The 27,211-nt window shown below is 40.8% G+C and overlaps 4 protein-coding genes, 1 long non-coding RNA gene and 1 other non-coding gene across 6 annotated transcripts; 3 read left to right on the forward strand and 3 right to left on the reverse strand.

The window, feature by feature from the left end:
- Positions 1-267: 267 nt before the first annotated feature.
- LOC105858286 (H1.1 linker histone, cluster member) lies at positions 268-5,917 on the reverse strand. The gene is made up of 2 exons (XR_001148079.3): positions 5,159-5,917; positions 268-1,406 (listed from the first exon to the last, which is right to left on the reverse strand). It is a non-coding gene; the product is annotated as a H1.1 linker histone, cluster member (transcript).
- Positions 5,918-5,930: 13 nt separating this feature from the next.
- LOC105858311 (uncharacterized) lies at positions 5,931-8,075 on the forward strand. The gene is made up of 3 exons (XR_001148084.2): positions 5,931-6,139; positions 6,359-6,447; positions 7,630-8,075. It is a non-coding gene; the product is annotated as an uncharacterized LOC105858311 (long non-coding RNA).
- A 7,746-nt stretch (positions 8,076-15,821) lies between these two features.
- On the reverse strand, positions 15,822-16,704 carry H1-1 (H1.1 linker histone, cluster member). Its single transcript, XM_076010512.1, has one exon. The coding sequence runs from the start codon at positions 16,625-16,627 to the stop codon at positions 15,980-15,982; it is 648 nt and encodes a 215-aa protein (XP_075866627.1). The 5' UTR covers positions 16,628-16,704; the 3' UTR covers positions 15,822-15,979.
- A 2,512-nt stretch (positions 16,705-19,216) lies between these two features.
- H3C1 (H3 clustered histone 1) lies at positions 19,217-19,982 on the forward strand. Its single transcript, XM_012741325.3, has one exon. The coding sequence runs from the start codon at positions 19,280-19,282 to the stop codon at positions 19,688-19,690; it is 411 nt and encodes a 136-aa protein (XP_012596779.1). The 5' UTR covers positions 19,217-19,279; the 3' UTR covers positions 19,691-19,982.
- A 290-nt stretch (positions 19,983-20,272) lies between these two features.
- Positions 20,273-21,416, forward strand: H4C1 (H4 clustered histone 1). Its single transcript, XM_076010513.1, has one exon. It carries the CDS (start codon positions 20,415-20,417, stop codon positions 20,724-20,726), a length of 312 nt encoding a protein of 103 aa, XP_075866628.1. The 5' UTR covers positions 20,273-20,414; the 3' UTR covers positions 20,727-21,416.
- Positions 21,417-26,159: 4,743 nt separating this feature from the next.
- H4C2 (H4 clustered histone 2) lies at positions 26,160-26,837 on the reverse strand. The gene has a single exon (XM_076010768.1). It carries the CDS (start codon positions 26,496-26,498, stop codon positions 26,187-26,189), a length of 312 nt encoding a protein of 103 aa, XP_075866883.1. The 5' UTR covers positions 26,499-26,837; the 3' UTR covers positions 26,160-26,186.
- Between the last annotated feature and the right edge of the window lie 374 nt (positions 26,838-27,211).

Genomic DNA, 27,211 nt, shown 5'->3' on the forward strand with positions numbered 1-27,211 from the left:
TTTAAATCTATTTTAATTCCCATTAAATAGTAATTCTAACTTGAGTGGTGATAATTTTGCTCTGATTTTGAAGTGGAGAAGTTAGAGCTGAGTCACTAAGGACTTGATCCCTGACCCATAGCCTTTTCTCCACAGGGCACAAAGCAGTGATGGTCTCACGGCTGGGCCATTAGTGACTCCCATTTCCTGTCCTGGGTGGCTAACACTGGCTATTGAAAAGTATTTTGTTAGGTTTGGAGCCAAGAGAGATATACACGAAGCCTCATATGTAGCAAAATGCTGTTTATTTTGAGCATGGGGTTCTGATAGGTGGAGGCGAAAAAGGGGAGACAGAAAAGGGGAGAGCCTTGGGTTTTATAGAGGGTTTTTCTGGGGGGAAGTAAGTGGGCCAGAACAGCAGCTTGTAATAAATTCTTTTTCAAATAACCAGTTCCTAGGACCCCTGCCCCAGTCACAACCATCATTCAACTCTGGCTGCATCAAGAAAGGGATAAACTTCGTCCCTATATGGTGAGGGGTGGGGGTGGCGGGAAGGAACGCTGGCTGTAGCCCTCAGATTTACAATGTCTGAGGACTCTCCAGACTCCTGTGGCTATTGTTTTACAAGCATAAGTTTTCCATAAATCACATTCCATCCTATTATACATACTTTTCGGGTTCCCACCTGGAACATGTCTAACATATTTGAGTCCAGCTGAGGGATAGAGGAGGAAAATAAGACACAGCAATAGGACAGAGAAGAACGGGAGGCTGGTTTGGATGAATTTTGTGATGTTTTTTCATGCAAATGAGCCCCCACCGCTGTTATCACTTTTTTCCCACCACACCCTTCAGAACAGTTATAAAACAAGCAGCCTAGAAATAGCAAAAGTGGCATCAGCCAGGAAGGCTTATGGATTCCTAAGGGAGTTAACAAAAGTAGAAAGCTTTCAAATTGAAGTCTGCGAACCAACCTGTGAGGGTGGAAAGCCTAGTAGATGCTCACGGCGCAAATGGAAAAGATTTCTCATGCAGAAATTAAGATATAAAAGTTACAAGTTTATCTTACTCTTTAGAAGGACAGAATGTGTGTGAGGGAGAAAGGGGGGAGAAGGGAAGAGAGCAGGGAAATGGCGTGGGATCCCAAAGAAAGAGAAGGGAGATTGATGCCTGGAGGGAGGCCAAGTGGCTTGCTGCTTTTATGGGGACAAAGAGAAAAATAGTAATTGTTGTGAACTGCCAAATCCACTCCTTTTCTTCTTAACTGCAAGCAGGTAATGGAATCTGCTGTGTGAATTTGCTGTATTCCTTCCTTTCCTTGAGCTATAAGTTGACCTTGCCCTCAAGATATGACTTTGGGCTGAGTTTGACGTCTGTAGTTTGTCCCTCATGCTGTCATCCAGGAACTTCTCAGGAACTACTCCAGCCTACAGAAACAGATAGGAAAAGGCAGTTGTAGTCAATAAGGATAGCAACTGTAAAAAATTTACATTTCCTTTTTGCCTGCTGGGCTCCTTTGAGATGTTTGTGAAGACAGAACTCTGCAGGGCACCTGTTAGCTAGGTGGAGAGGGAGGGAGAGAGCAGAGAGAGCAGAAAGCCGATTTATTTCACTCACAAGACCCATGGTCCTTTCAGATCCTCTTCAGGCTTCCTGTTTTTAGATACTCTGTGTTGGGATCATAAGATAATTTACTGCGTTATTAATCAGTCTCTTCTTTTTATTGCTGTCAAAGACGGGTATTTTTCCTGTTCTCCCCTCCTTTTCGGAAAAAGCTGAGTGCAAAAGATATGAGCAATGTTAATGGTTCTGTTCTAAATCTTATGGGCCCCACTTCCCACAGTAGTTTCACTTCTGAGTTTTGTCTGGCCTGAGTTAACTTTCTCACCCAGGTCCCAGGAAGTGGCAGCTACAGATGGGACTAGCAGCAAATACACTATCTGAGTGGTGAAGGTTGTGGAAAAGGTCCAGGCCAAGGTTTTCTTGGTGGTGAAAACCTTGGTGGTAACTGGTAGGGAGAAGGGTACATTTCCTGACAGCAGACCCCTCAAGCTCTGAAAATGGTTAGGACATTGCTTTAAACCTCTCACTCCTTGTTTGCTTTCTCTTTCACCAGATTCCACACCAAATCTCACAAGATTCAGAATACAATGAGTGAAGACCAGGACAGGCACACAGCTGATTCATCTTTGGAAGAAACAATCACTGCATTAGGACATTTGGCTGAGTTTCTCAAGTAATTTTAATAATATATATTATTTTATTTATGTATGTATTTATTTATGTTTTTAGAGGCGGAGTCTTGCTCTGTCACCCAGGCTGTAGTACAGTGGCATGATCATAGCTCACTGCAGCCCCAAACTCCTGGGCTCAAATGATCCTTCCACCTTGGCCTCCCAGGTTACTGGATTACAGGTGTGAGTCAGCATGCCCAGGTAATAATATATTGTGTTCAACCCAATATATGAAAAATTTTATTATTCCAACAATATAAACAACAGAAAATATAAGAATGCATTTACTTTTTTTCACAGGAGTATTCAAGATCTAATGTGTATATTATACTTATAGTACATCTCAATTCAAACACTAAGTTTTTGTTGAAATACTTGATGTCTATTTAGTTTTCATAAAATTTAAAATTGAAAAAGATTCATATACCTGAGTTGTTCCAAACACATTTAAGAGTTTTCCAATAACTAAATCCAGTACCCCAAACTCATTTTCCTTAAATATTCATATCCACATTGACAAAAATATTTCATGTTTTTGAGGAAGTGATTCGACTTTGGAGCAATATACATAACAGTTTCAAAACTGTCTAAGAATTTAAGTACATTCACTACTTTTTGTATCAACTTAGTATTATTAACATTGAATTCAAAGTGATATTATAAAAATTGAAAACTCTAAATTCATCAATGTCAAAAAACATACTTCAAATTTTTCTTATAGTTTTGGTAACCAATGTACATGATGCTGTTGATCACAATTAAAATTGTCTGAATAGTAATTCATATTATAAAAATGTGTACAATTATTACTATTGATTTGTACTGTTTTATGAAAAGTTTTTGTTATGACATAAACTCTCTTATCTCTCTAGTTAGGTCACAAATAAGCTTTTACTTTTCTTGGAGTTTCAAATTTAGTTTATTCATATGCAGTGCAATATCAGTAGGAAGATTTAAATCATACTGCCATGTTTTATTTTTAATTATATTTGGTAAGTATTCCTTTTGTTTCAAGAATACTTGGAGTTAACAGTATAGTACATCTTTGTAAAACTCCTCCACAGTTTAATTAGTAAGCATTGGCAAAGAACACAAAATCGTTAAATTCATTTTTATCAGATTTTTGTTAATAGTTCCATAAATTGTTAATAGTAATAATTCATAGTATTTTATGTATATACTGAATGATTTTAATAACTGAACACATGACACATTTTATAAAGTCAGCTTAAGAGAACTGAGCATAATTTTTTCAATATGTATTGAAATAAATTGAAATTTCAATATGCATTGAAATTTCAATAAGCACTGAAATAAGGGAAATATCATTTGTTATTTCCTAATTCCAAAAAATTGAAATTTTAACTTCAAACAGCTTCAACATCATCCATGTGACAAACTAGTATTTTTATATCTAGCTGAAATTCTTCTTTAGCAGATATAAAAGATTGAAAAATATCTAACTCACAAGGTTGACTTTTTTAATTAATAAACTTTATTTTTTAGAGTAGCACAGCAAAACTGAGCATAAAGTACAGAATTCCCATATACCCTTTGTCCTCACATACACACAACCTCACCTTCTATAGGCATCGAGCACCATAGTGGCACATCTGTTACAACTGAACCTACATTGACACATCATTATCAGCCAAATTCCATAGTTTGCATTAGGGTTGTACATTATATGAGTTTGGACAAATGTATAATGACATGTATCCACCATTATAGTATCATACAGAATAGGACAGTTTCACTGTCCTAAAAATCTTCTGTGCTCTGCCTATTCATCCCTTTCTCCTCTCAACCCCTGGTGACCACTAATCTTACTGTCTCCATAGTTCTGTCTGCCATTTTCAGAATGTCATATAGTTAAAATTGTATAGTATGTAGCCTTTTCAGATTGGCTTCTTTCACTTAGTATTATGCATTTAAGGTTCTTCCATGTCTTTTCATAGCTTGATAGCTCATTTCTTATAGTGCTAAATAATATTCCATAGTTTAGATGTAACACAGTGTACCCATTTACTACTGAAGGAACTTCTTGTTTTGGCAATTATGAAGAAAGCTGCTATAAACATCTGTGTATAGGTTTTTCTGTGGACATGTTTTCAACTCCTTTGGATAAATACTAAAGAGTGAGATTGGTCAATCTTATGGTAAAAAAATGTTTTGTTTTGTAAAAAACCACAAAGAAGTTGTACCATTTTGCATTCCCACCAGTAATGAGCAAGAGTTCCTATTACTCCACATCTTCACCAACATTTGGTGTTGCCAGTGTTCTGGATTTTAGCCATTCTATACTACCGGTATTAGGGATGTAGTGGTATCTCACTGTTGTTTTAATTTGCAATCCTCTAATGACAGGATGTGGAGCATCTTTTCATACAGATGCACTTGCATCTGTATAGCTTCTTTGGTGATGTGTCTGTTCAGGTCATTGGCCCATTTTTATTTACTTTTAATTATGACTGGAAAAGACTTCAAAATTGGCCAATTCATACAAAAAGTATGAACTCAATTTCAGGGACCACAAAGAATGCATTATTGTGTAGGACTCAGCACAGATCACTGGTTCTTGACTTTGCAGCATTCTGGTCATCTGGAGAGCTATTTTTAATAGTTATTAAACTATTTTTAATAGTTATTAAAAATAACTATATATATATATATAATACTTATAACCTACCAATGCCTTGGCCTGCTTCAGACAAATTACAAAGGGATGTCTGTGGGTGCTGGGGTTGCTCAGTCATGGGATTGATATCTTGCAACTCTAGAGTGACAATGAGGGGGCTTCTCTCCTGAGGGTATCATCAGGTGTCGGTTCTCTGGCCTTACTCAGATCCAAGCCTGCCTCAGATGAGCCCCAAGATTGACTTCAGCACTTGGGCTTCCGACCCCGACCCCGCCTCCCCGCACCTCCTTCGCCTCCAACTCAGTACCTCCCTTTCCTGATGTGAATCCTGGGGTCGAGCTCAAGGTCACACGCGGCTCCCCTTGGCGGCTGGACCAGGCTTCGGCTGCGGCTGGACCTGCGGTTGCCTGGAAGGCGCCGGGCCACGGAATACAAGTAGCGGGATCAGGGCGGGCTGCAGGACCCGCGGGGCCGCCGGAACCGCGGCTGCCTCTTCACGTCCGCAGGCCCGCGGTTGAAGGCCTAATCCAGGCCTCCGCAGGATAAGCCAACTATCGGGGGGCCGTTCTGTGAGGCCGTGGGATACCCTTTCCCTGCCATTACCACTGACATATTTCAGAAAACAGGCTGAAGTTCTGAAAGGGCACGGTCAAGAGTTTATTTCTTACAAAGATGTTTCCCATGTTTTGTTTGTCCGTAGGAACAAATCATTTCCCTTGTGATTCTCACAAGAGACACGCGTTCAGAAAGCAGTGAGGGTTCCGAGACGGAGGATGACTCGCTGGATTGCGGCCGAAGGCCAGACTCAACAGGGCTTAAGAGGAGTCCGCCCGATGCCAGACCCCCGCCCCGGAGGGCGGCGAACATTCCCGCACCCGGGCGCTTGGGGCCGCCCCTCAAAGCTGCTGCAAGCCCGCGGCGGTGCCCGGCCCAGCCCCGGCCCGTACGGGCTCCAGCGCCCCCTACAGCCTCCAGTTGCCCTGTGCACGTCCCACGCGAGGCTTGTCTTCCGGCGCCTCTGATTGGCCAACTCCCGTAGCTCAGACCCAGCGTCCTTTCACCTGATAGGCCACTTTTCGGGTCTGGTATGAGTCTGCGGACCTTTTTCACTGCCCCAGGATCTGAGGCCTGAACGCGGCACCCTAGGGGAGACGCACTAATAGGTTTCCGATAATGCTTCTCTCGTCCTCCACTAAGGGCGAGAGCTCCGGCAAAGGAGCCAATCCCGGTGCAATATCCGAGTGATAGGATGCAGACTACAAGTCTGGGTTCGCCAGAGAGAAACGAGGTGAGTTACCAGATAGCCGGGCGGGGACGGGGCGGGGCGGGGACGGGGCGGGGCGCGGCTGGTGCGCAGCCTTAGGAGCTACCCCTCGTAGCCGTGAAGCTGTGGTGTGCAGTTACTGCGTTTTCCTGTGAAAGATTTCGAGTGGAAAAGTATACAGACTAATGTAATGGAACTGCGTACAGATTTTTAAAGGTTAACATGTGCCTGTGTCTACTTCAGGTGTTGTTTAAAGAAATAAAAGGTGACAAACCGGAGGAAGAACTCACTCCAGGAGGCAACCACGCTTCTGACGATCGGTTATATTCTCGGTGCTTATTTCTATTAAAAATATATAAAAAGTACTTTTCCAAATGTTCGATGCAATGTGTCATTTAAACGAACTTTAAATGATTTTTTTCATTTAAATGAATTTTTAAGGACAGGCAAAACAGTTGCTATCTTGTACTGACCTTGTGTATCTAACCTCTTGCCAGTTGCTTTTTTTCCTGTGTGGTATTGATTTCATTTTATCTGTGTAGATACATACTGTTCGTCGAGTCCATTCCATTGAAAGAGTAAATCATAATATATTCACATGTTGAACATTTAGGTTGTGTACTGTCACAGCGTGGATTTGAGAGAACAGACAGGCTCTGCCTCTGTAGTCTCAAGCTTTTTCTTATTCCTGTGATTCAGCATGGTGTTAAGCCTCTGCCATGTTGCTGTGCCTAATTTATCTTAATTCTAATGACTGCAAAGTACGCCTCTGGTGTGCATCTCTCTGCTCCATTGTACCTTTTCACTCTCCCAGTGAAGGTTTTACAAATTCTAGCAGTTACTAAGTACTGCCAGGTATTATTGCACCAGAATGTCACAGTTTTATGTCACAGTTTTTATATCCTTCCATATCCTTGCCAACCGTGGCATTATCTAAGCTTTTTAATTTGTCCTGGTTAAATAGGTGTAAAGTGATATCTTGATACCGTTTTATTTGTCCATCTTTATTTTTGGTTCTATGAGTTGTAAACTTGTTTAAATAATTGTTAGCATTTTAGTTTCCTCATCTTTCTACTGCCAGATATCCTTTGTCAATTTTTCTATTGAGTCTATTATATTTTTCTGTTAATTTTTCAGATATTGATATAGTCTCGATATTAAGTTTTTTGGTTCTTCATATTTTAAATACCTTCCACAAATATATTAATGTTGTCATAGATCCTTAATTGAACAGAAAAACCTTAATTTTAATGTAATCAAAATTATAAATTTTTGCATTATTTTGGCTTGTGGGACTTATTAATACTTTAAGAAGTTCTTCCTTACTCTTAGTTCACAGAATGGCCTCTTATTTTCTTTTGCAAACTTTATAATTTACCTTACACTTTTAGGCATTTAATCTATCTACCCTTGAATGCAAGATAGTTTAATTTTTGTCATTCATTGAACTCATTTTCTGGCATCCTCCACAAACTATCCATCCTTGTCCCATTGATATGTGCTGTCTCTTCTAGCCTCTCCAGTTGAGCTTTGCTAGCAGCCTTCCTCAGGACCTACCAATAGGAGCTGGAGGAAGACTGGACTAAAAGGATGAGAGAAGATTTCCCATTTACTTCCTGTCTTTCATGTTTGCTCACATCACCATAGCAAGAGTTCTTCATCGTGGCAGCAGCAGTTGAATCCAGTGACAGCAGTTGTCTTTAGTCTGCAGATCTTCCGTGTTCCTGAAATCAGCCTCATCATGTCTCTACAGACACACTAACAATGGTGGACCAGCATCCACTCCTCAGATCTGGGTCCTAGTTCTGGGGGTCTCTTCAAAGAATCTTTTGTTTTCCCAACTCTAGAGAAGACAGCTGCTTTTGTCATTACTCTCTCTCATACTTCAGTTCACCTTTTCCCTTTTTAATCCTCTTATAACCAATTAACAATTTACATAAAATCCTTTAATTTCTGTGTAGTTCCTGGCTCCTGAATATACCCCGACACACCCTTAAGTGTCAGAGGCAAGGGGAGGGAATCTGTAACCAGAGCCCAGGGGGAGTTGGGACTATGGAGGAAAGGTTGCCCACTGGCACCAGGGGAGGCTCTGCAGGGAGTAAGTAGACTGATTTCTCTCTTTTGCCATCCAAACTCCTGCTGGGCCTGCCATTGGTCAATCCAACTTGAGCCAGAAGGCAGGGATGCACAGTTTATTCCATCTGTAGAAGCCCATCTGCTGGAACACAGAGGTCAGAGACAGAACATGGATCTGAGTTTGGGGCAAACACAGAATAAACCAGTTCAAGGATTCTTCTATCATGACCAATTTATATACTTAGAACTTGGATCCCATTGTTTTCTTCCTTAAATAATATGCACCTGTTTTTGCTTGCTGTCTCTCCTGTGCCTTCACCTTTTATTAACTTTTTATTATTTACACATAGCTTAGTCTCTCAATTAAAAAAAAAAAATGCTCCCTCTCCCTCACATCCCTATCCAGCTGCCAATGTCTCTTCCAAAGCTGACTTCGTGGGAGACTCAGTTACACCCCCTGCCTATGTTTCATCACCTCCAAGTTAAGTTCAACCCACTACAGCAAGGCTTTCACCCCTGCTATTCCTGTGGTTTCATTATTGACAAAGTCACTAATGACTTATTTATAAATCCAGAGTGCTTTGCCTTTTTAATTATCTTCTGGGCATCTCTACATATCCGTATTTGTTCTCATTCTCATTTTTTTCTCTCTACCTCAAAGAAAGTCTGAGCCTTGCAGCTCTTTCAGCTGTAATCCAGGTTATTAACCTGGAGCTCTGATGGTGTGGGGGAGAGGAAACATTCTATAGTCTTAGCATTAACTCTCAGTCTTTTGGCAGGCCTGTATCTTGGGGGGTGTGACCTTCATAAGTGTTTTATAAGAATATATGTATTCCCCCTCCTTCCATACCCCAGACCTCTACTCCTTTCCCTGGCTGCACCATTTCCAGTTTATTTCCAGGAAGCTCTGACTCCTGTGGACTATTTTTCCTCCTTTAGGTGAGACAGGAAGCCTGGAGGAGACTGCAGTGGGAGAAATTCCCTTCTCCTAACTGGGATGAGAGTCTGGCAAAGTGTTTTCCACTGGAGAGTAGGCCTTTGTTTTGAAGAATATTCTGGGTGTATTTCATAATCATTATTCTTCTTCTCTCCTTGCCAGAACTATAGGAGGATCTTTCTCAGGTCTTTCCTGCAAGAATTTGGTGGGCTTTCTGATGGTAAAGCCCACAAAAGTATGGGAGCTCCCCTAAGATTGGCTGCCAGGAGTTTCTCACTCTCTTGGGAGTCTGCACTCTGCCTCCAGCTGGTTGTCAAAGTTACCATTTAAATTTTCTCAACATGATACTGTCTCAGCTTCCAGGATCTATGCAAATATGAACATTGGTTTACATCTAAAGTGGTGTCATACAACAATGGTTAGGGACTTTTGTAAATAAATGGAATTGGGACAGTTGTGTATACTTTTTAAAAGAAAAAGAGAAATGACTCCTAGTTCATACTATACACAAAAAACTACCCAAGTAGATCTAAACACGAAAAGCAAATAAAGCTTCTAAAACTATGTAGTAAAAAATTAATCTTACCCAAAAAGAGGTCTAGCCTTTGCCCTCAGCTAGCTACTGGTAGGTGACTCTAGGCTCTTGGAATGTCCTCCCTAATAAGGGTGTCTTTGTTTACCTGGAGTCCTTGACCACCAGAGTGTCAACAGTGTGATTTATAATGGGAACTTGGAGCCACACAGTATCTGTTCTACCTCTGGAGGGGCTGGAGATTAAAGATCAGCCATATGAACAATCATCTGTGGAGCTCCAATAAAATCCCTGAACCCTATGGCTAAGGTGAGCTTCCTTGACTGGCAGTACAGTAGTTCCCCCTTGTCCACTGTTTTCCTTTTCGTGGTTTTAGTTACCTGCAGTCAACGCAGTCCAAAAATATTGAGTGATAAATTCCAGAAATAAACATAATTTTTCTATATTATCAGTTATTACTCTTACTGTGCCTAATTTATAAATTAAACTTTATCATAGGTATGAATGTATACACAGTATATGTAGTGCTCAGTACTATCCATGGTTTCAGGCATCCAGTGGAGGTCCTCAAACGGATCCTTTATGAATAAGTGGGGGGCACTACTGTACTTCATGTGTATTGTCACACATCAATGCTGGGAAAGTAACACCATCCATCATAACACTGGAAGGGGATAGATAACCAGAAGCTCACATTTGGAGCTTGCCTGGATTGTGCCTATTAGTTTCCTAGGGCTGCTGTAACAAAGTACTACAATCTGGGGTGGCTTAAAACAAATGTATTGTCTTGTAGTTCTTGAGGCTATTTCCCGTGAGACATGAGATAGTACAGGTTTATGGGTCACTTCCAATATGCATTCGGGCCTTATTTTAGAGAAGCATACCACCACTGGGTTCTATACAGGCAGGGTCTAGGCTTGTACACTTAGACCTTGCACATTCACTGAAGAGCCAACAGATAAGTGAATGATTCTGTAAAAACCACAGAAACATACAGAACTATGGCAGAAAGTGGATGTTTACCAAACCTATTTCCTCTTCTTCCTAAGCACAGAATGAGAATAATTTACCTTCCTTCCTTGGAGTTAGGAATTCTCATGTGGACAGGAAAATAGAGAGCCCTTCCAGAGAGTTTAGAAGAAGGATGATAAATTTGTTCAAACAGAGCACCCACTGATTCTTAGGTAATAAAACTTATTTCAATTTCCTTCTTACTCTTGCATCGACCATGGCTTAGCATAGGTTTGAGAAAAACCATACTGTCCATAGCCTGTTATTGCCCTTTAATAGTCAATATGAAGCGCTGTAGGATGGTGTTCAGTGAGAGTGGACAGAGTCTCTATGGAATTTTCTGACAAAAACTAAATCATCTCCAAGGCTTCTCCCAGCTCTAACTTTTCACAATTCTTTGAACAGCCGGAATCCACAACTGCTGTATAATAGAAACAGTAAGGGTAGACAGCCTTTACCATATTTTATATAGGATCATCCTCAAAACTGTAATACTGGTGCTTGAACAGAAAGACTGATGCAAAGGAGACAAAGTCCAGAAATAGACAAGTAATAAAGACAGCAGTTATAATCATTGAGGGTAATGATGGACTTTAAATATAAATAGCGTTCAGACTAGATGGCCATTTGTAAAATATATACCAGGATAAACTCTAAATAGATCAGGATGTAAATATAAAAAACCAAAACACCCGAAAGTCTTCAAAGAAAGTGTAGGTGAGGTCTTTTGATTCTTAGAGTGGGAAAGGCCTTTCTAATTATTACTCAAAAGGCATGAAAAAAATATCAATAAACTCAATTACATAAAAATAAAAAGATGGCATAGCAAAATTCATCATAAGCAAAGTTAGGAGATGAATGAGTATCATCCTGGAAAAATATATTTTGCAGCTCATATTACAACAGGCTTATCTCTCTAACATGTACAGATATTCTGGAACCAGAATAAACCCTTGTTTCTTCACATATTGTATTATGTACTTGTGGAAAGAAATGAGGAAGACCTTTGTGTCCTGTGGACATAGCTCTAAGATTGCTAAGTGAAAAATGGTATAGAATGTGTATGCATTATCCTCTGAAAGGGAGGGAAAGAAAAGTATATGCATATATTTTGTTTGTATATGCACAGATTTTACATAAAGAAACACTGGAAGGTGAAGTGTGCAAATAGGACAGGGTGTGGAACTTATTGTATAAATTTTCATGTAGTTTTAATTTTTGAATCACTATATCATCTATTAGAAAATAAAATATAAAAGAAATGAACAATGATAGTTGAGGCCTATTAACATTTTGTCCTTAGGTTGCAATATGAAAAACAAGTACCTATGATTTCCGATGTCACTTTTCACCTTTTAATATAGAAATCCCACTTCTGGAAAGCTATTTGAGATATACTTGAAAATGACTATGTAATTTTTGTTCAATTGTTAAAAATCCAGCAACAGGTGACTAGTTAAATAAACTGGAACATACACACAATGGAATACTATGGGTAACTGTAAGGCCAGTATTTTATTAAATAATTATTTAGTAGTTAATACTTCTGTTTTAATCTAGTTCTGTTTTTATATGCAGATTAATATTTTTCTAATTTATATTTACATACGCACATTGTTAAAGTACTAAAAACTATATTGTAAGGAAAAGAACATATTTTCCTCCTCTCTTCTACTTTGGCCACATAAGACACAATAAAACCTGTAGTATCAAGATGAGAGGATCCCCCCACCCCATCTCTTTCTCCCATATATGTGTGATTATTGTATGACAAAGTAACCCATTATTTTTAGTCTATAACCTCTTTAAGGAGTCCCTACTGATCTTCAGTCTATCCTGGAAATCATTTAATCTCCTGTGCTTTTCTCTGCCTCTTTCTCTTCTTTCCTTTCAAAATGCCCATAGGCAGGGGACAATTAAACCAATTAGTAAAGAACAGAATTTATAGATCATCATTGTCACCTGCTTGACTCAGGAACATCCTTGAGATAATGTGAGATTGATTCCAAGTCTACTTTTATATAGATGTGGTTGTGATATAATTCTGTGAACATCAATTAAATAGAATCTTGGAGTTGGAAAAGACCATGGGAAACATCTTAGCCACTGACTTTCAAGTGTTTTAACTGTGAACCCCCAATAAGAAATCAATTTTTCATGACTCAGAATATGCATATATATGCCTAACAACATAAGTACTTGAAACCTAAATTCTAGGAACTCCTATTTACCTTCACAAGGTGGCACATTCTAATATATTCTATTTTATTTCCAACAGGCCATAAAATTGAAAACAAAGAACTCTGCTGTAATCCAACCCCTTTACTTTTAAATAAACAAATGGAAGCACAAGGAGATAGAATAATTTATTCAGCTTTATCCATGATAAATAGTCAGCGCCAGGTATCCCTCGAGCTTAATATTGAACATTTTAGAAGTCAGACCTCCCCCGACTCTTTTTACTAATTTAGTCAAGTGCCACCTTCCCCTTTTCTTTATATTCTTTTCTATCTCAGTCACTCCCTTGGTGGCTTTACTCAATCTCATGGCTTTAAATAACATCCATATATACCATCAATGACTCTCAAATTTATTACTACTTCAAATCAACTCCATCCTCCCCAAAACTACTTTTGTTAAGACTGCCAGTGATTTCCATGCTGCAAAACCAAGGGACTATTCTCAGGCTGCTTCTCACTTTAATCTATCAGCAGCATTTCACCCACTTGATTATTTCCTCATCCACTTGGTAATCTTAAAACTCTACAAATTCCACAACATAATTTCTGATTTGCCTTCCCCCAAATCCACCACTGCACACCTGCTACTCTTATGTTTAGGATGACTATCTTAAACATACTCATTCTAGTTTAGTCTTTTAATCACATTGAGTTTGAGGACCTAGCATCTAAGAAAGCACTGAACAAATTAAAATCATATCAATATATGAAGAAAATCTAGGAATCATTCAAATTTTTAACAGTAGTAAAATAGAAACCACTTAAATATAATGCAGATACTAAAACTTAATATTATCCTAAAAGACACTTAATACCATGTTAATTAAAATCAAGAACAAAAAAGGGATGCCTGAGAAAGTTACTATTCAACTTTACTTTGGAGATTTGCAGCAAATGCAGTACAAAAAGAAAGTAAAATGCTTGGTATTCACATTGAGGAAAACAATGATAAAATTATTTATTTTGCTGTCAACTAGGAAAAATAGGAGTTCTAGTTTAAAGGGTAAAGAAAGAAAACCAGGTGTAAGTTAGCTGGTAAGTTGGTAAGTTAGTTGGTAAGTTAGCTGGATATAAGATAGCAACACATTTCTTCTCTGCTAGCAGTAAAATCTAAATAAATGGAATGAGGATATTCTATTCACAATAGAAATAAACGATAAATTAGGAATAAAATTGAGTACATAATTTATATGGAAAAATCAGTAGAATAAAAAAATAGGTCCCACTATAAGAACTTTAAAAATGGCATATTTCAGTTCAGTGAGGAAATTAATGTATTATTTAATAAATGGTATTGGAATAACTGGCCATTAATTTGGGAAAATGTAAACTTGGATTCTATCTTAAAGAAAATAAAATAGATTCTAGATGGATTAGAGACAAAATTTTTGAAAGCAAAAATTTGAAGACTGCAAGAATAATAGAAGGGTGAAGTACAGCTTCTTAACCCAAACTGGAAACCTAGAAGCCATAAATGAAAATATACATTTGTGACTAAAACATTTAACATTGTTAATAATATTAAAATACTAACACTATTTAAAGATTTATATATCGAATATACATATAAATGAAAATATACCATAAAGAAAATATAGAAAAATGTGAAAATTAGAAAACTATTGGCCCACAGGTGATAAGTATAAGGTTCATTTCTCTATTACATGAAAAACACCATGGGTCGAGAAAAAGAAACTGCCCAAAGAAAAACAAACATAAGCAAGCAATTCCCTGAGAACATATTCAAGAGGCCAATAAACCTAAAGAAAAGGATGCACTAGTGGCTATAGTAACACAAATCAACGTGACAATGAAATAATTTTACACCTGTGAGGCTGGCAGAAATTAAGACCATGCCTTGATAGTTGGAATAGAGGAGGGGGAGCTATTTCACAGGTCTGGAAGTGTGAGCTATTTTCAAGATATGTCAACACCTATCGAAATTTAAAATACATTCTAAAACCTACCAATCTCAGCTTTAGAAATCTATTGTTTATTGCACCATGTTCAGCGATGGTAACTGGAATCATCAGCAAAGCTCATCAATGGAAAGTGGATGAATAAATTGTGTTACTCCACGTGAAGGACATTAAAAATATGACTTGAAAGGATATTTGAGGTTTTGTTAAGAGAAAAGCAATATTCAGACATCCATGTTTTGTAAAAAATTAACTCTAACCACAAAACAAAACAATTATACATCTGTCTATACACATGCATATTAAAAGACTGAATTCAAAGGAAAACATAGTTATCTACCTGTCAATTGCGAGAGGGTAGGGTGGGGGACGACAGGGATAGGAGGTGCCTATAATGCAAACTTTAGAATATGAAAGGAGTTAATGAAAACGATGGAAAAAGATCTTTGAAAAATACGACTGATTTTATTAAAACTTATATGTGCATGTGCAAAAATAAAGTTTTACAACTAATTGAGCTATGCTATGTAAAAGTAAGTAAACTTGGATCGCACTGCAGGCAGCGAGCGAGGCCTACCTGGTGAGGCTCTTTGAAGACAGCAACCCAAACGCCATCCACGCCAGCTGGTCAACATCATTCTCAAAGACAAACCTCTTGCTTACCACAGCTGCGGAAAAGGAGTGATTAAAGGAATGTTATTACCAACTACTCCAAAAGCATTTCTTAGGGCCACCAATTTCGGTAAAAGCTGCTTAAGCAACATTGGCCCCAAAACAAAACATTTTCGCTTTGAACTTGCACAAACCAAGGAAAGTTAGATTGAGTGCACGTGGTACACACTTCGAACCTGGGTGAGGAATTCAACCTATTAGTCTTGGGTGTGGCATTTCCAGGTGCACCTAAATAAAACTCTTAGCGAGTAATAGTTGCATATTTACTGGGCGACACCCCAAGTTGCATTTTAAGTCACCTAAAAGATTACCTTTTTGGTTATTAGCTGGAACTCAACCTAGATGAAAACGTGATTTTAATACAGAGCAAAGCTTGGCTTAAGGGCCGTTGTGTGTGCTAGAGCTCTTTTCCTGAAATACATAGGTGGCTCTTAAAAGAGCCGTTGGGTCACTGGAAGAAGCTTCCAACCAGAACTTTTACTTTTTCTTGGGTGCTGCCTTCTTGGGTTTGGCAGCAGTCTTTGGCTTAGTCACCTTCACCTTAGTTGCTTTGGGCTTTACAGCCTTAGCGGGGCTCTTTGCTACTTTCTTGGGCTTCACAGCTTTGGACTTCTTGGGACTCTTGGAGGGCTTTTTTGCTACCACAGGCTTTTTAGCCTTTTTCGGAGTCTTGACGCTCTTTTTAGCAGCAGCCCCCGTGGCCTTTTTGGGCTTCTTAGAAGCGCCTGTTGCCCTGGGTTTTGTTGCCACCTTTGAGACGCTGGGCTTGGCTTCCACAGAGGATGCTTTCTTGTTGAGCTTGAAAGACCCAGAGGCGCCGGTGCCCTTAGTCTGCACCAGCGTGCCCTTGTTCACCAAGCTCTTAAGGCCCAGCTTGATGCGGCTGTTGTTCTTCTCCACATCGTAGCCAGCAGCCGCCAGCGTCTTCTTGAGAGCAGCCAGGGACACGCCGCTGCGCTCCTTGGACGAGGAAACAGCCTGCACGATCAACTCCGACAGGGAGGGACCAACGGCTTTTTTCTTAGCGGATGCTACAGCTTTCACAGGTTTCTTCGCCTTCTTGCCAGCTGAAGGCTTTTCAAGAGCCATGGAAGCAGCTGGAGCGGATGGTGCCGTCTCCGACATGATGACCGCGGGAGAAAACAAAACGATCTGGTAAGACCTGACAAAGCAGGGGAACGCAGAAAAAGCTCCGGAGCAGCGTATTTATAGGGCGGGGCTGCACTGTGATTGGTGCGCGCCAGTGCCCGCCCCTCGTACCCTAGCGCCCCCGGCGCCGCCGCAGTCGTTGCAGTGTCTCAGAAGCCGGCTGGGGGTAGGGGCCTCTAGGGCCCGAAGTCGGTCAACCCCTCCAAGCCCGCAAACGCACCCGAAAGACCAGCCTCGTGGAGACGGAATTTGTAGGCAGGCTCCGCTGCCCAAATAGCGTCAGAGGCTGCTACTTCCCTGTCAAAAAGCGTGTCTTTTTTAGGGAAGGGATGAAATGAGGGGAAGCGGTTTGTAAATGAGGCAACCACTTAAAATTTAAAGGAGTTTTGCCAGAAAATACTAGAGGACGAATTGTCATGGATGTTCGTTTTTAATTGGTAAGAATAATTGGGAAGGGAAAGAGGAAAGCGAGGGTTTCGGGCCTTGTCTGCAGGTTTGGGACAAGTTCTCATCAATGCCACTGCAATTCCTGGCAACGTTTTAGTGCAACATATCTGGTGAATACCTTTTACGTATTATGGTCAGAGGAAAACGAATCGTAGAAAATACCAGAATTCACTAAGGCCACAATTAACAAACCACATGTGTGGAAAACAGTATGCAGATAATTTCTGCAATTGCAATTTATTTCCGCAGTTCAATGAACTTCACGAATTTCCAATGCCTTTTTATTCATACGACATACCCCAAATAGGCTTTAACATTTACAACCTATGTTCCAGGTCAGCACATGCAATCAGCGTACCGTGACATGATCAGCTCATTCTCTAATTCAACAAAAATTTATGGAGCTCACAATTGAGCTTATGAGAGGCGTTAAATAAACGCTAGGTGGACGAAACGGGTCTCAGACAGGCATTGGAGTTTAGGTCTCCTTAGTGTGAAAACGGGAGAACATACCCTAGAGACAAGATTTTATGGCACCCACCCCTTTAAACTGTGGCTATAAAGAGCATTTAAAAGCATCAACACGCTAAAACGATTTCACATAGCGAACCAGAAACTAACTAGCAGGAGAATAAAATGCCATTAAAACCGACATCCATTTCCACAATTCAATTCTTGGTAACCGCCCAGCGCTCGCGAGACGGCGGCAGTATTTCCTGCGCGCACTGTTGCAGTTTTCAAACAAGTCCGCACAGGGCTAGGTAACCCGAGAATGCCTTTTCCTTCAAACCAGGTGCTAATACTGTAATGTAAAGACCGTGAATGTGTCCATCATCTCCACCAGTCTTTCCTACCTCCCATTTTACTGAGAAGCTATGTTTTCAAATGTGTCACTTGATTTCTATGAACTTAAACACCTAGAAAAAAAACTATGCTTAGTTTGAAGGCTAGTGAATTATAAAACAGGTATACAAAGTTGTAAAGTTTTTGTAAGTTAAACACTTTTTTGAAAGATATGGACTTTCCTTAGTGTAATAAACGAGGCATTTAAACAAACGCAACCTTTAAAAAGGAACTACTCCGAATTATATGATTCACAAGTAGCCTGTAATACTAGCTTCTTAAATAATGATTGCCGCTCCTCGCAAATGAAGGATGGCCAGATCTGCATTCTTAATGGCTACTCAAGGAAATGGACTAAACCAATCAAAAGGTAGAATCTGGCCTACCTCCTGTTGGTATACAAGGGTCATATTCATGCCATTTCAACGCTTGAGACGTTTTAAACTCTCCTGTCTGTTTTTGACGAGGTGAAATTATGCTCTTTGCGGTCTGGGTTTCGGTTTTTCTGGGGTCATATCCTTCGCCAGCTCCGCAAAGGGAACAATTCTAAACGAGTGCTTGGCGGTGGTGCTGGAGAGCCGCCATTTTGCGCCTGACAAAGTATTCCCAAGGCTTTAGAAAACAGCGTCAGGAAGCTTCAAATGTAGGATTCAAGAGTATGAATATTTAATAAAGTTGTTTCTGTGAGCTCTAGTGTAATTTTACTGTATATGAGATTGTGCTTTGTAGCTTTCAATAAAAGTCCTTAGCTAAAGCATAACAAAGGAATCCCATTTTTGTGAAAGGTTTCAGAAACTTCTAACACAGTATCAAGTAGTTGAGCAAAAACCTGTAGGGGATACATTTTGAGGGAAGGATTTTTTTTTCTTAAGGTTATACAGAAGTGGGGATACCACAGAAATTAATTATCTTTAATTTTACCAAAAGGTAAACATGCTCTATCAAAACACTGCTGTCTGGTCAGGAAAATTAGGTGTGGAAGAAGGGGACAAAAGTTGAAAAAAAATACAAGCCGAACGCAGCAGCACGCGCCATTAATCCCAGCTACGACAGAGGATTCTCTGAGCCAAAGACTGCAGGCCAGCCTGGCGAACAAAGCGAGACTCCCCGTCTCAAAAAAAAAAAAGAGAGAAAAACAAAAACTCCGACAGGCGCTTTGTAGTAGCCAATGAAACTGCACGTTTGTTGATACTTTAAAAATAAACCAATCAGAGCCTTCTACGTCATGTTTAAACGCTGCTCATCCAATCACTACACTTAACCTGCTATAAATATTAGCAACGCTTTCGGCCGCCATTTACTTAACTGCTTGGTTTCAAGTTGTAGGTAATCCCTGTTATGGCTCGCACAAAACAAACCGCTCGTAAATCCACTGGTGGCAAAGCGCCCCGAAAACAGTTGGCCACCAAGGCGGCTCGTAAGAGCGCGCCGGCAACAGGTGGCGTGAAAAAGCCCCACCGCTATCGGCCAGGCACCGTGGCCCTGCGCGAGATCCGCCGCTACCAGAAATCCACTGAGCTGTTGATCCGTAAATTGCCTTTCCAACGCCTGGTGAGGGAGATCGCCCAGGACTTCAAGACCGACCTTCGCTTCCAGAGCTCGGCGGTGATGGCGCTGCAGGAGGCCTGCGAGGCCTACCTGGTGGGTCTTTTTGAGGACACCAATCTGTGCGCCATCCACGCCAAGCGCGTCACCATTATGCCAAAGGACATCCAGCTCGCCCGCCGCATCCGCGGAGAGCGGGCGTGATAAGACTAGCTTTCTTTCATACTTAAACCAAAGGCTCTTTTCAGAGCCACCACCTTTTCAAGTAAAGTAGCTGTAAAGAACGGGAGTCTCCAAGTATGATTAAGTCAGCCATACACTTAGCAAATAAAATGAAACGTGCCGCCAACACTTTGTCCGGTTACTTTAGCTTGATGTTCGCCACTGAACGATTCAGAGAAACATGATAGGATTTTCGAGAGCACTAAATATGGCCGCTCGAACACCAAGTTATAAAAGACAACAGAAAGAGTACAAAAATCTTTAACAAGACGTAATTAGTTACGGATAAAATGTAGAACGTTAAAAAGGAAACCTACGGGGAGGGGGACCTGGCTTGGCATTTTACAATTACCAAGATTTCAAATTTTGTAGCTGTAAAGAACAGAAAAGATTTGGCCTTTTAAAGTATTTAAAATATCTTTGAAATCGGAATGGATTTACATTTAAATTCTAAACCTAGTTCCCTCAAGCCGAGCAACGTAGCTCTGTTAAGTAAACAAAAACTATTGGTCGAGCTGTCTTGGTCCCGCCCCCGACTGCTCCGGTGCTGGGAGGAGGTCTTAAGACTGTGTGCGTCACATTTCCCGCCGGCGCGCTTTCAATTCTCTACATCTGTTGGGGGCGGGGTGGTAAGGGAAAGGTAGGTATATAAGGGTCATTTCTCCCTTTCGCTCTCACTTGCTGTTGGTTCGCTTCTTTGGAAGTCATGTCTGGACGCGGTAAGGGCGGGAAGGGTTTGGGTAAGGGGGGTGCTAAGCGACACCGTAAGGTGTTACGAGACAACATCCAAGGCATCACCAAGCCGGCCATCCGGCGCCTAGCCCGGCGTGGTGGAGTCAAGCGTATCTCCGGTCTGATTTACGAGGAGACTCGTGGGGTGCTCAAGGTGTTCTTGGAGAACGTGATCCGGGACGCTGTAACATACACGGAGCACGCCAAGCGCAAGACTGTCACAGCGATGGATGTCGTGTACGCCCTTAAACGCCAAGGACGCACCCTCTATGGCTTTGGCGGCTAAGGTTTCTGATTAGGCCACAGCCTGCATTTCTGAACCAAAGGCCCTTTTCAGGGCCGCCCAAATATTCAAAAAAAGGAGCTGTGGTAATATTACTGAGCCTAGCAGTTCAGTGTGTAAGTATTGATGTAGCCCGGAGAACAAGGAAAGATTGCGGGGTTAAGTGCAAAATTCGGTCTTAACGTCTGTTTATACCCATTCAACAGCCTCAGAACAATGGCATGTTTTTACCCCCTTAGCTTCTCTTGCCCCGCTCTCACTGGATATGGGTAGTGGAACAATGATACTCCAACTCACCAAAGGGAAACGAGTAAAAAACAAGTATTGTAAGGAATTTACACGTTTTCAGCGAACAAAGAGAATCACTCCCCAATCAGCGAACCCCATCCGGGGCTGTCAACCAATCAGAACTGATGAGCTAATAGTCGCTGAGGCGAGCCAGAGAGGGGGATGGGAAAGCTTTTCGAGAAATTGCAAAATCCTGTTTTAGAAAAATTTTTAAATTTGTCTTTTTCATGGATGGGGAAATAGAGTAAGCGACATCTAAATAAATGTACCTTTATCTTGTATTGAGGACAGTATGGAAATTATCACCACCAATTACGATTTGTCTCCATTACAAAAAAAATCTCTGAAATGGAAACCAGATTCAGACCCAGGAAACAGACACCAGATTCAGGGAAGATTAAAATCTGGTTTAGGGAGAAAAGGCGCCTCTCAGTGCCAACACAGCCCTCAGCAATCAGGCATGCCTTTGTCTTTTTCACAGAGATATGGAAATTTGGATGAAGGACATATTCTAAAATAAGATTGTGGTGATGGTTGTACAACTAAGAAATATACTAAAATTCATTGAATTTTACACTTAAAGTGGGTAAATTTTATGGTATGTAAAATATATTTTAATAAAGACTATTTTATACATGGGGGAGGGAGGGAAAGAGGGTGACATGAGGAGTTATTAAGAGTAGGCACTGTCGGTCTATGAAGGGCCTTCTGCTAGATTGGGAAGTGTGGACTTTGTCAAGTCAGTGATTGTAGCCACAGAGATTTAAAGGATGTTCCTGAGCCATTTGTGTCTTCAATTAGTACAACAGACTTCAGAACTCAGCTGTAAAAGGGATATGAACTCACTTGAAGTTGTCTAATAGGGAAACATCTTACCTGAATAGATATTCACAAATACCTCCATCATTGGGCTCTTTTGGTATCATTTTAATAGAAGACTGAGTTCATTCAGTATGTTGAGTCATGGCTGTACCTCCTTGATTTGGGGGTCCTGTTTTCCACCTGACAATTGTTGCCCAGGATTTCTTGGGGGATGACAAATGTACCCAGCCCGGCTAAATTTAAAACTGACAATGGAGAGAATTTATAACTGCATTCTGGATGACTTCAGGAATTAAGGAATTAGAGGAGCAAAAATGGTGTGGTGTGGAGAGTGGTCATTTTATGTCTTCTTTAGCTGGTATGCTTGAAGAGCTATTTACTGACCTAATGTAATGTTCCAGATATTCTTGTAGGCACCAGGCTCCATCAGTTAGCAAATTAGAATTATCTCTCCAGATAACCAGAATCAATGTAAATAGGTGTGTGGACACAGATTTCCTATAAGAGTTATAGTTGGTATAATAATAGCCATAACTGGCTTCTGTTATCGTCTGCCTGGCTTTTTGAGTTCATAGCATTGCTGATAGATCATACTCATTTTAGGAATACCATCCACCACTCCAGGCCTTCCTCAATCCTAACACTCATGCAGCCCTAGTTCAGGACAAATATAATGCTGCTTAATTTGCAACCCCTGCATCATTCCTCAGATCGAGAGAGAAACTGCTATGCTGATTGCTTTAGGGAGTGACAGGTCAAGAAATTAAAGATGAAGAATTTATTGTGTCAGTACTCTTGTGGTCCTAGTGGGGGGCCTGGTGACTTATGTAGAAGATTCATGCATGCATTCATTCAACAAACCTCCATAAACTACATATTAGATATCAGCTCTGTTCTAGGGATACTAGGGATCTAGAGATACTTCAGGGACAAAACCAAGTCCCTACTTTCAAGAAATTATATTTTAGTTGGGGGAGATAGAACATCAAACAAAAAATTTTTAAAAAATACTGTTATAGCTGGGGGATTTTATATATGTATATATGTATACTATTTGAGCATATTTTATCAGCTATAAATGCTAAATGAGCAGAAAAGAGTATTATTTTACAAAGGGTGGTACAGTGATGTCTGTTTCATAAGGTGGATATTTGAACAGAAGCTTGAGTGAAATGAAGTCTAAAGTCATGCAGATATCCAGGATAAGACACTTCTAGGGAGAAAAAGAAAGTAAGTACAAAGGCTATGAGGCTGGAAATGCTTCATCCATTCCAGAAAGAGCAAGGAAGTCAGTGAAGAAAAAGGAATGTGATAGAGAATGAGGTCAGAGGCTAGCCAAGAGACAACTCCAGTAGGGCCTCCTAGATAGGTTGACCAATTCATCCTAGTTTGCCTGCAACTTTCTAAGTTCTAGTACTGAAAGTCCTACACCATGAGAAACCTCTCAGGATCAAACTGGAATGCTTGGTCACTTTACTTGTATGCTGTGTGTGGTAAGGATGCTAGCTTTTATTATTAAGATGATGGAAAGCCACTGGAATGTTTTTAGCAGACAGTGGACATGATATCTTTTAAAAGATCACTTGTGTTTGATGGAGTGCGGGGGAGAGTAGTTGAGGCAGGCCCATGAGGAGATCAGCTGCTTCTCCCCACAGAATCAAGTCCCTAAGATAGGGGTCGCCACAGAGGATAAGGAAATTGATAGGCAATAGACAGAAATAAAAAGAATACACAGAGACTAAGGTATAGTTTATAGTTTTATATATATATATAAAGATCAGATATAACATAGATGGGGCACTTAGGAGACTGGCAGTATCTCCATAAACACCAGCAATATGGTTAGATTCATACAGGTTTTTATAATCACGGACATCAATTACCGTTGTCAGGGTAACATATTTGCATATCAAGGAATGCAGTTACTAGGGGATACAGGTAGTGGGTTAGGATCAAAAGTCCTCTCAAGGGGTTTCTAATCTATGTAGGTGAGCAAACAGCTACAAAGTCTTTCAGGGGCTAACTTCTAAGTTCTAAGAGGTAGTTGTCAATTAACAAAGGTATAACAAAAGAGGTATAGTGACTCTATATTTCTTTGATTAGTTATGGTGGACTTAAAAGTAGACAGATGAGAGAGCAGGAAGCCCATCTCTAATAAACAGGTTGTTTATAACCACTGGGGCGCATCTCTGGGCAAAGTGCATTCATTGTCTCCGGCTCCCACCCTGTGGGCCATATTTGCCTTGTCTTGTCTTTCAAGACACAGGGAAGCTCACAAGTTTTGAGATACTGGGAAGCCTTCCTGGAAAACATCCCTAGATTTGAGAGTTCTCTCATGATAGCAGCCTCTAATAAGTGAACCATTGAGTCCACAGATTCCTTTCAGGGCAAAACCCTGCAAACTCCTGTTCCTGTCTTTAACATAGTAATATAGGGTTATACAATAAAATAATGATCTTATGAGCCACATCTCATTAATTCTTCAATCATATTTTCCCAACAGTGGAGAAAAAAACTGTAGGGGTGAGAGGATTAAGAGTGAAAGACGGAAGACTAATCTAAGGGCCACTGTGGTCCTCCAGACAAATGGTGATGAGGCTTGCCCTAGAGAAGCAGCAAAGAAAGTAGTGAAAAGTATTCTGATTGATTTTGAACACAGAATTAAGAAGATTGGATGAAGGTTGTGAGAAACTAAGAAAAAGTATTTTTCTTAAATTATATGTTTCTTTGTGAAGCTTGAAGTGGGTGGAAGAAATCTGTTAGCATTTGGAGAGGTTAAGGGCACCCTTCAAGAAACAACCATTGGTAATGAGAAAGAGCTGGAAGCTGCCACTGTCATAGCCTTTGGCATTGCTATAAGCTAACCTTGCACTTAATGGCTAGGCCCTGGTGCTCTCCTGTTGAACACAAACTATTTTAGAGAACAGAGAACATATAAATGTTGAGACTTGGTGAGATCACCAAGAAAAGAGAAGGGGTCCAAGAACTGAGTCAAGGGACACCACAGAGTACTTACTGCAGTATAGCTTTCACGCTCTTTAGTAGTGCTGGGTTGTATTCCATTTTATGAATATAGATCACACTTCATCCAGTCCCTCCTGCTGAAGCTTTACAGTTCTCATTAATTGGCCATTACAAACAATGCTGCACTAAATTGTACTTAAATTTTTAGCAGTTTCATTTAGTCTCATCATTTATATGCTGATGACTCTTAAATTTTTTTCTCTAGCCCAGACCTCTCACCTGAACTCACTTTCAACTGCCTATGCAATAAATATCTCCTCCAGGGTCACAGAGAGGCTTGTTAGCAAAGTAACTATGCAACAAAATTCTTTTTTTTTTTTCTGAAGCAGCCATCAATAATTTTCAAGTATGAAATCAAAGAGGCTGAATATTCAGTTGGCTGACTTCTCAATTTGGGCATTAATTCTAAATTTTCCACAACCATGTCTTACAGTTAGAAATTTTCATAATAAAAAGGTAAAAATTGATGAATCTTGGAATTTAAGGAGAGAGAGAAGATGTCTGGGAAGAGGGGGTACATTGAAGACACAAGAGCCACTGTTATCTTAGAGGAAGGATATTCTCCTAACAGCTACTTCGAGGTTAGATCCTGCCACTGGACTCGGACGTGGAGGAAAAAATCAAGAGTCCTTAATTATAAAACAGTCTACCTTAGTCCAGAAGTGGGAATTTTCAAACTCTTAGGCAGCCTGCTAAGGAGAGCCCCCAGCCTAAGGGAAGCCAGCAATGCCAAAACACCTTTAAACATGAAACTACTCGGTGTGTGGGTTTGTGTGACGTCCCTCATCATGACACCAAGCTCGATACTATGTGGGGGTGAGGGAGGGCGCCCGCCCGGTAGGGGAGGGCCAGGCGGACGATAGGACAGAGAGCAGCGATAGGGAAGACTAAAGGGCAGATAAACTGAGAATACACTTCCGGCGTTTTGATGGTAATGTCTTATGTTAACCGATTTTCCCACTTGGGAGCAACCAACTACATTATTCCCAAATTCCCTTACCAGTACAAACACCAGACAAGCCACACGCTTACACCACGCTGCAAAGTGCAGCGAACCCGACGCTTAGCCCCAGTGCAGAGCGCCGCGTAACACTGAGCGCCGCCTGTGGTGCGCTTCCTGGCTCCAGGCCCCGCCCACACGCGAGCCAACGCTCCCTTCCTATTGGCCTAAGTCAGAAGCCGCACATTAACAGACAGGACTGGCTGACGCCACAGAGTGAAGGCTAGCCAAAAGTAAACTAAAAACAACAAAGTAGAATACAGCTCTTCCTAAGAAGATATGGGCGGCCCTGAAAAGGGCCATTAGGGAGGAATTCGAAGGGGAAGATCTTAGCCGCCGAAACCGTAGAGAGTGCGCCCTTGACGCTTGAGGGCATAGACAACATCCATGGCTGTCACGGTCTTGCGCTTGGCGTGCTCCGTGTAGGTGACGGCGTCCCGAATTACATTCTCCAGGAAAACTTTAAGGACCCCGCGCGTCTCCTCATAGATCAGGCCAGAAATGCGCTTGACACCGCCACGTCTCGCCAGGCGCCGAATGGCAGGTTTGGTAATGCCCTGGATGTTATCCCGGAGCACTTTCCGGTGGCGCTTGGCGCCGCCTTTACCCAAACCCTTACCGCCTTTGCCACGGCCAGACATAGCTAGGTCAGTTCAGGATCGCCAAGGACGATGTAAACGCTCAGTGCCGAGCACAGGTAATTATATGCTTCAATCGGACCTCGTTGAAAACTGAAAGCGGGAGCGGAGACAATGGGGCGGTGCTGCCACAATCTCTGCTCCTCCCTTCTCTGGGCAGACCCGAAACCTAAATTTGAGAGAGAACACGTTAGTTCCACTTTTTTTTAATCCCTTGATTTTTCCCCCTCCCGCTGGCTACTCTGCTGTTTGAATCTGAAGGTATACTTTAGACTGAGAATTTTAGTAAGAGCTTATATTTTAAAGACAAACGCTTGAAGAAGTTAAAAATATACCACTTTGGCGGGTAAGACTATTTAAGTTAAAGACACTTAAAAAAAACAGGTGCAAAAAAATCACTCAGACCTTCATTCTGTTTCTTAAAAGCAGTAGGTGAAATTCCCATATGAAAAATGTCCTTATTAAGTTAAAGTTAAAAAGTTAAAAAAAAAAAAAAGCAACATTCTTCTCAACCATGGTGAGTTGAGGCCAAGAAAATTCTGTATGAACAACCTTTCTGGTCATTTCCCTACTCAGTTAAATACCCTAGCTCAAACATCTTTGCCTTCGCACATCTTCACAGTTTACTATGCTTTGTCCAATTCATTATGCTAACTGCTTCTTTGGGTCTTCATTTCCTTATGAAGGCTCCCATACCTACATCCACTTATGTTAAA

This window comes from Microcebus murinus, chromosome 15 (assembly GCF_040939455.1).
Source record: "Microcebus murinus isolate Inina chromosome 15, M.murinus_Inina_mat1.0, whole genome shotgun sequence".
In the NCBI taxonomy this organism is placed as follows: Eukaryota; Metazoa; Chordata; class Mammalia; order Primates; family Cheirogaleidae; genus Microcebus; species Microcebus murinus.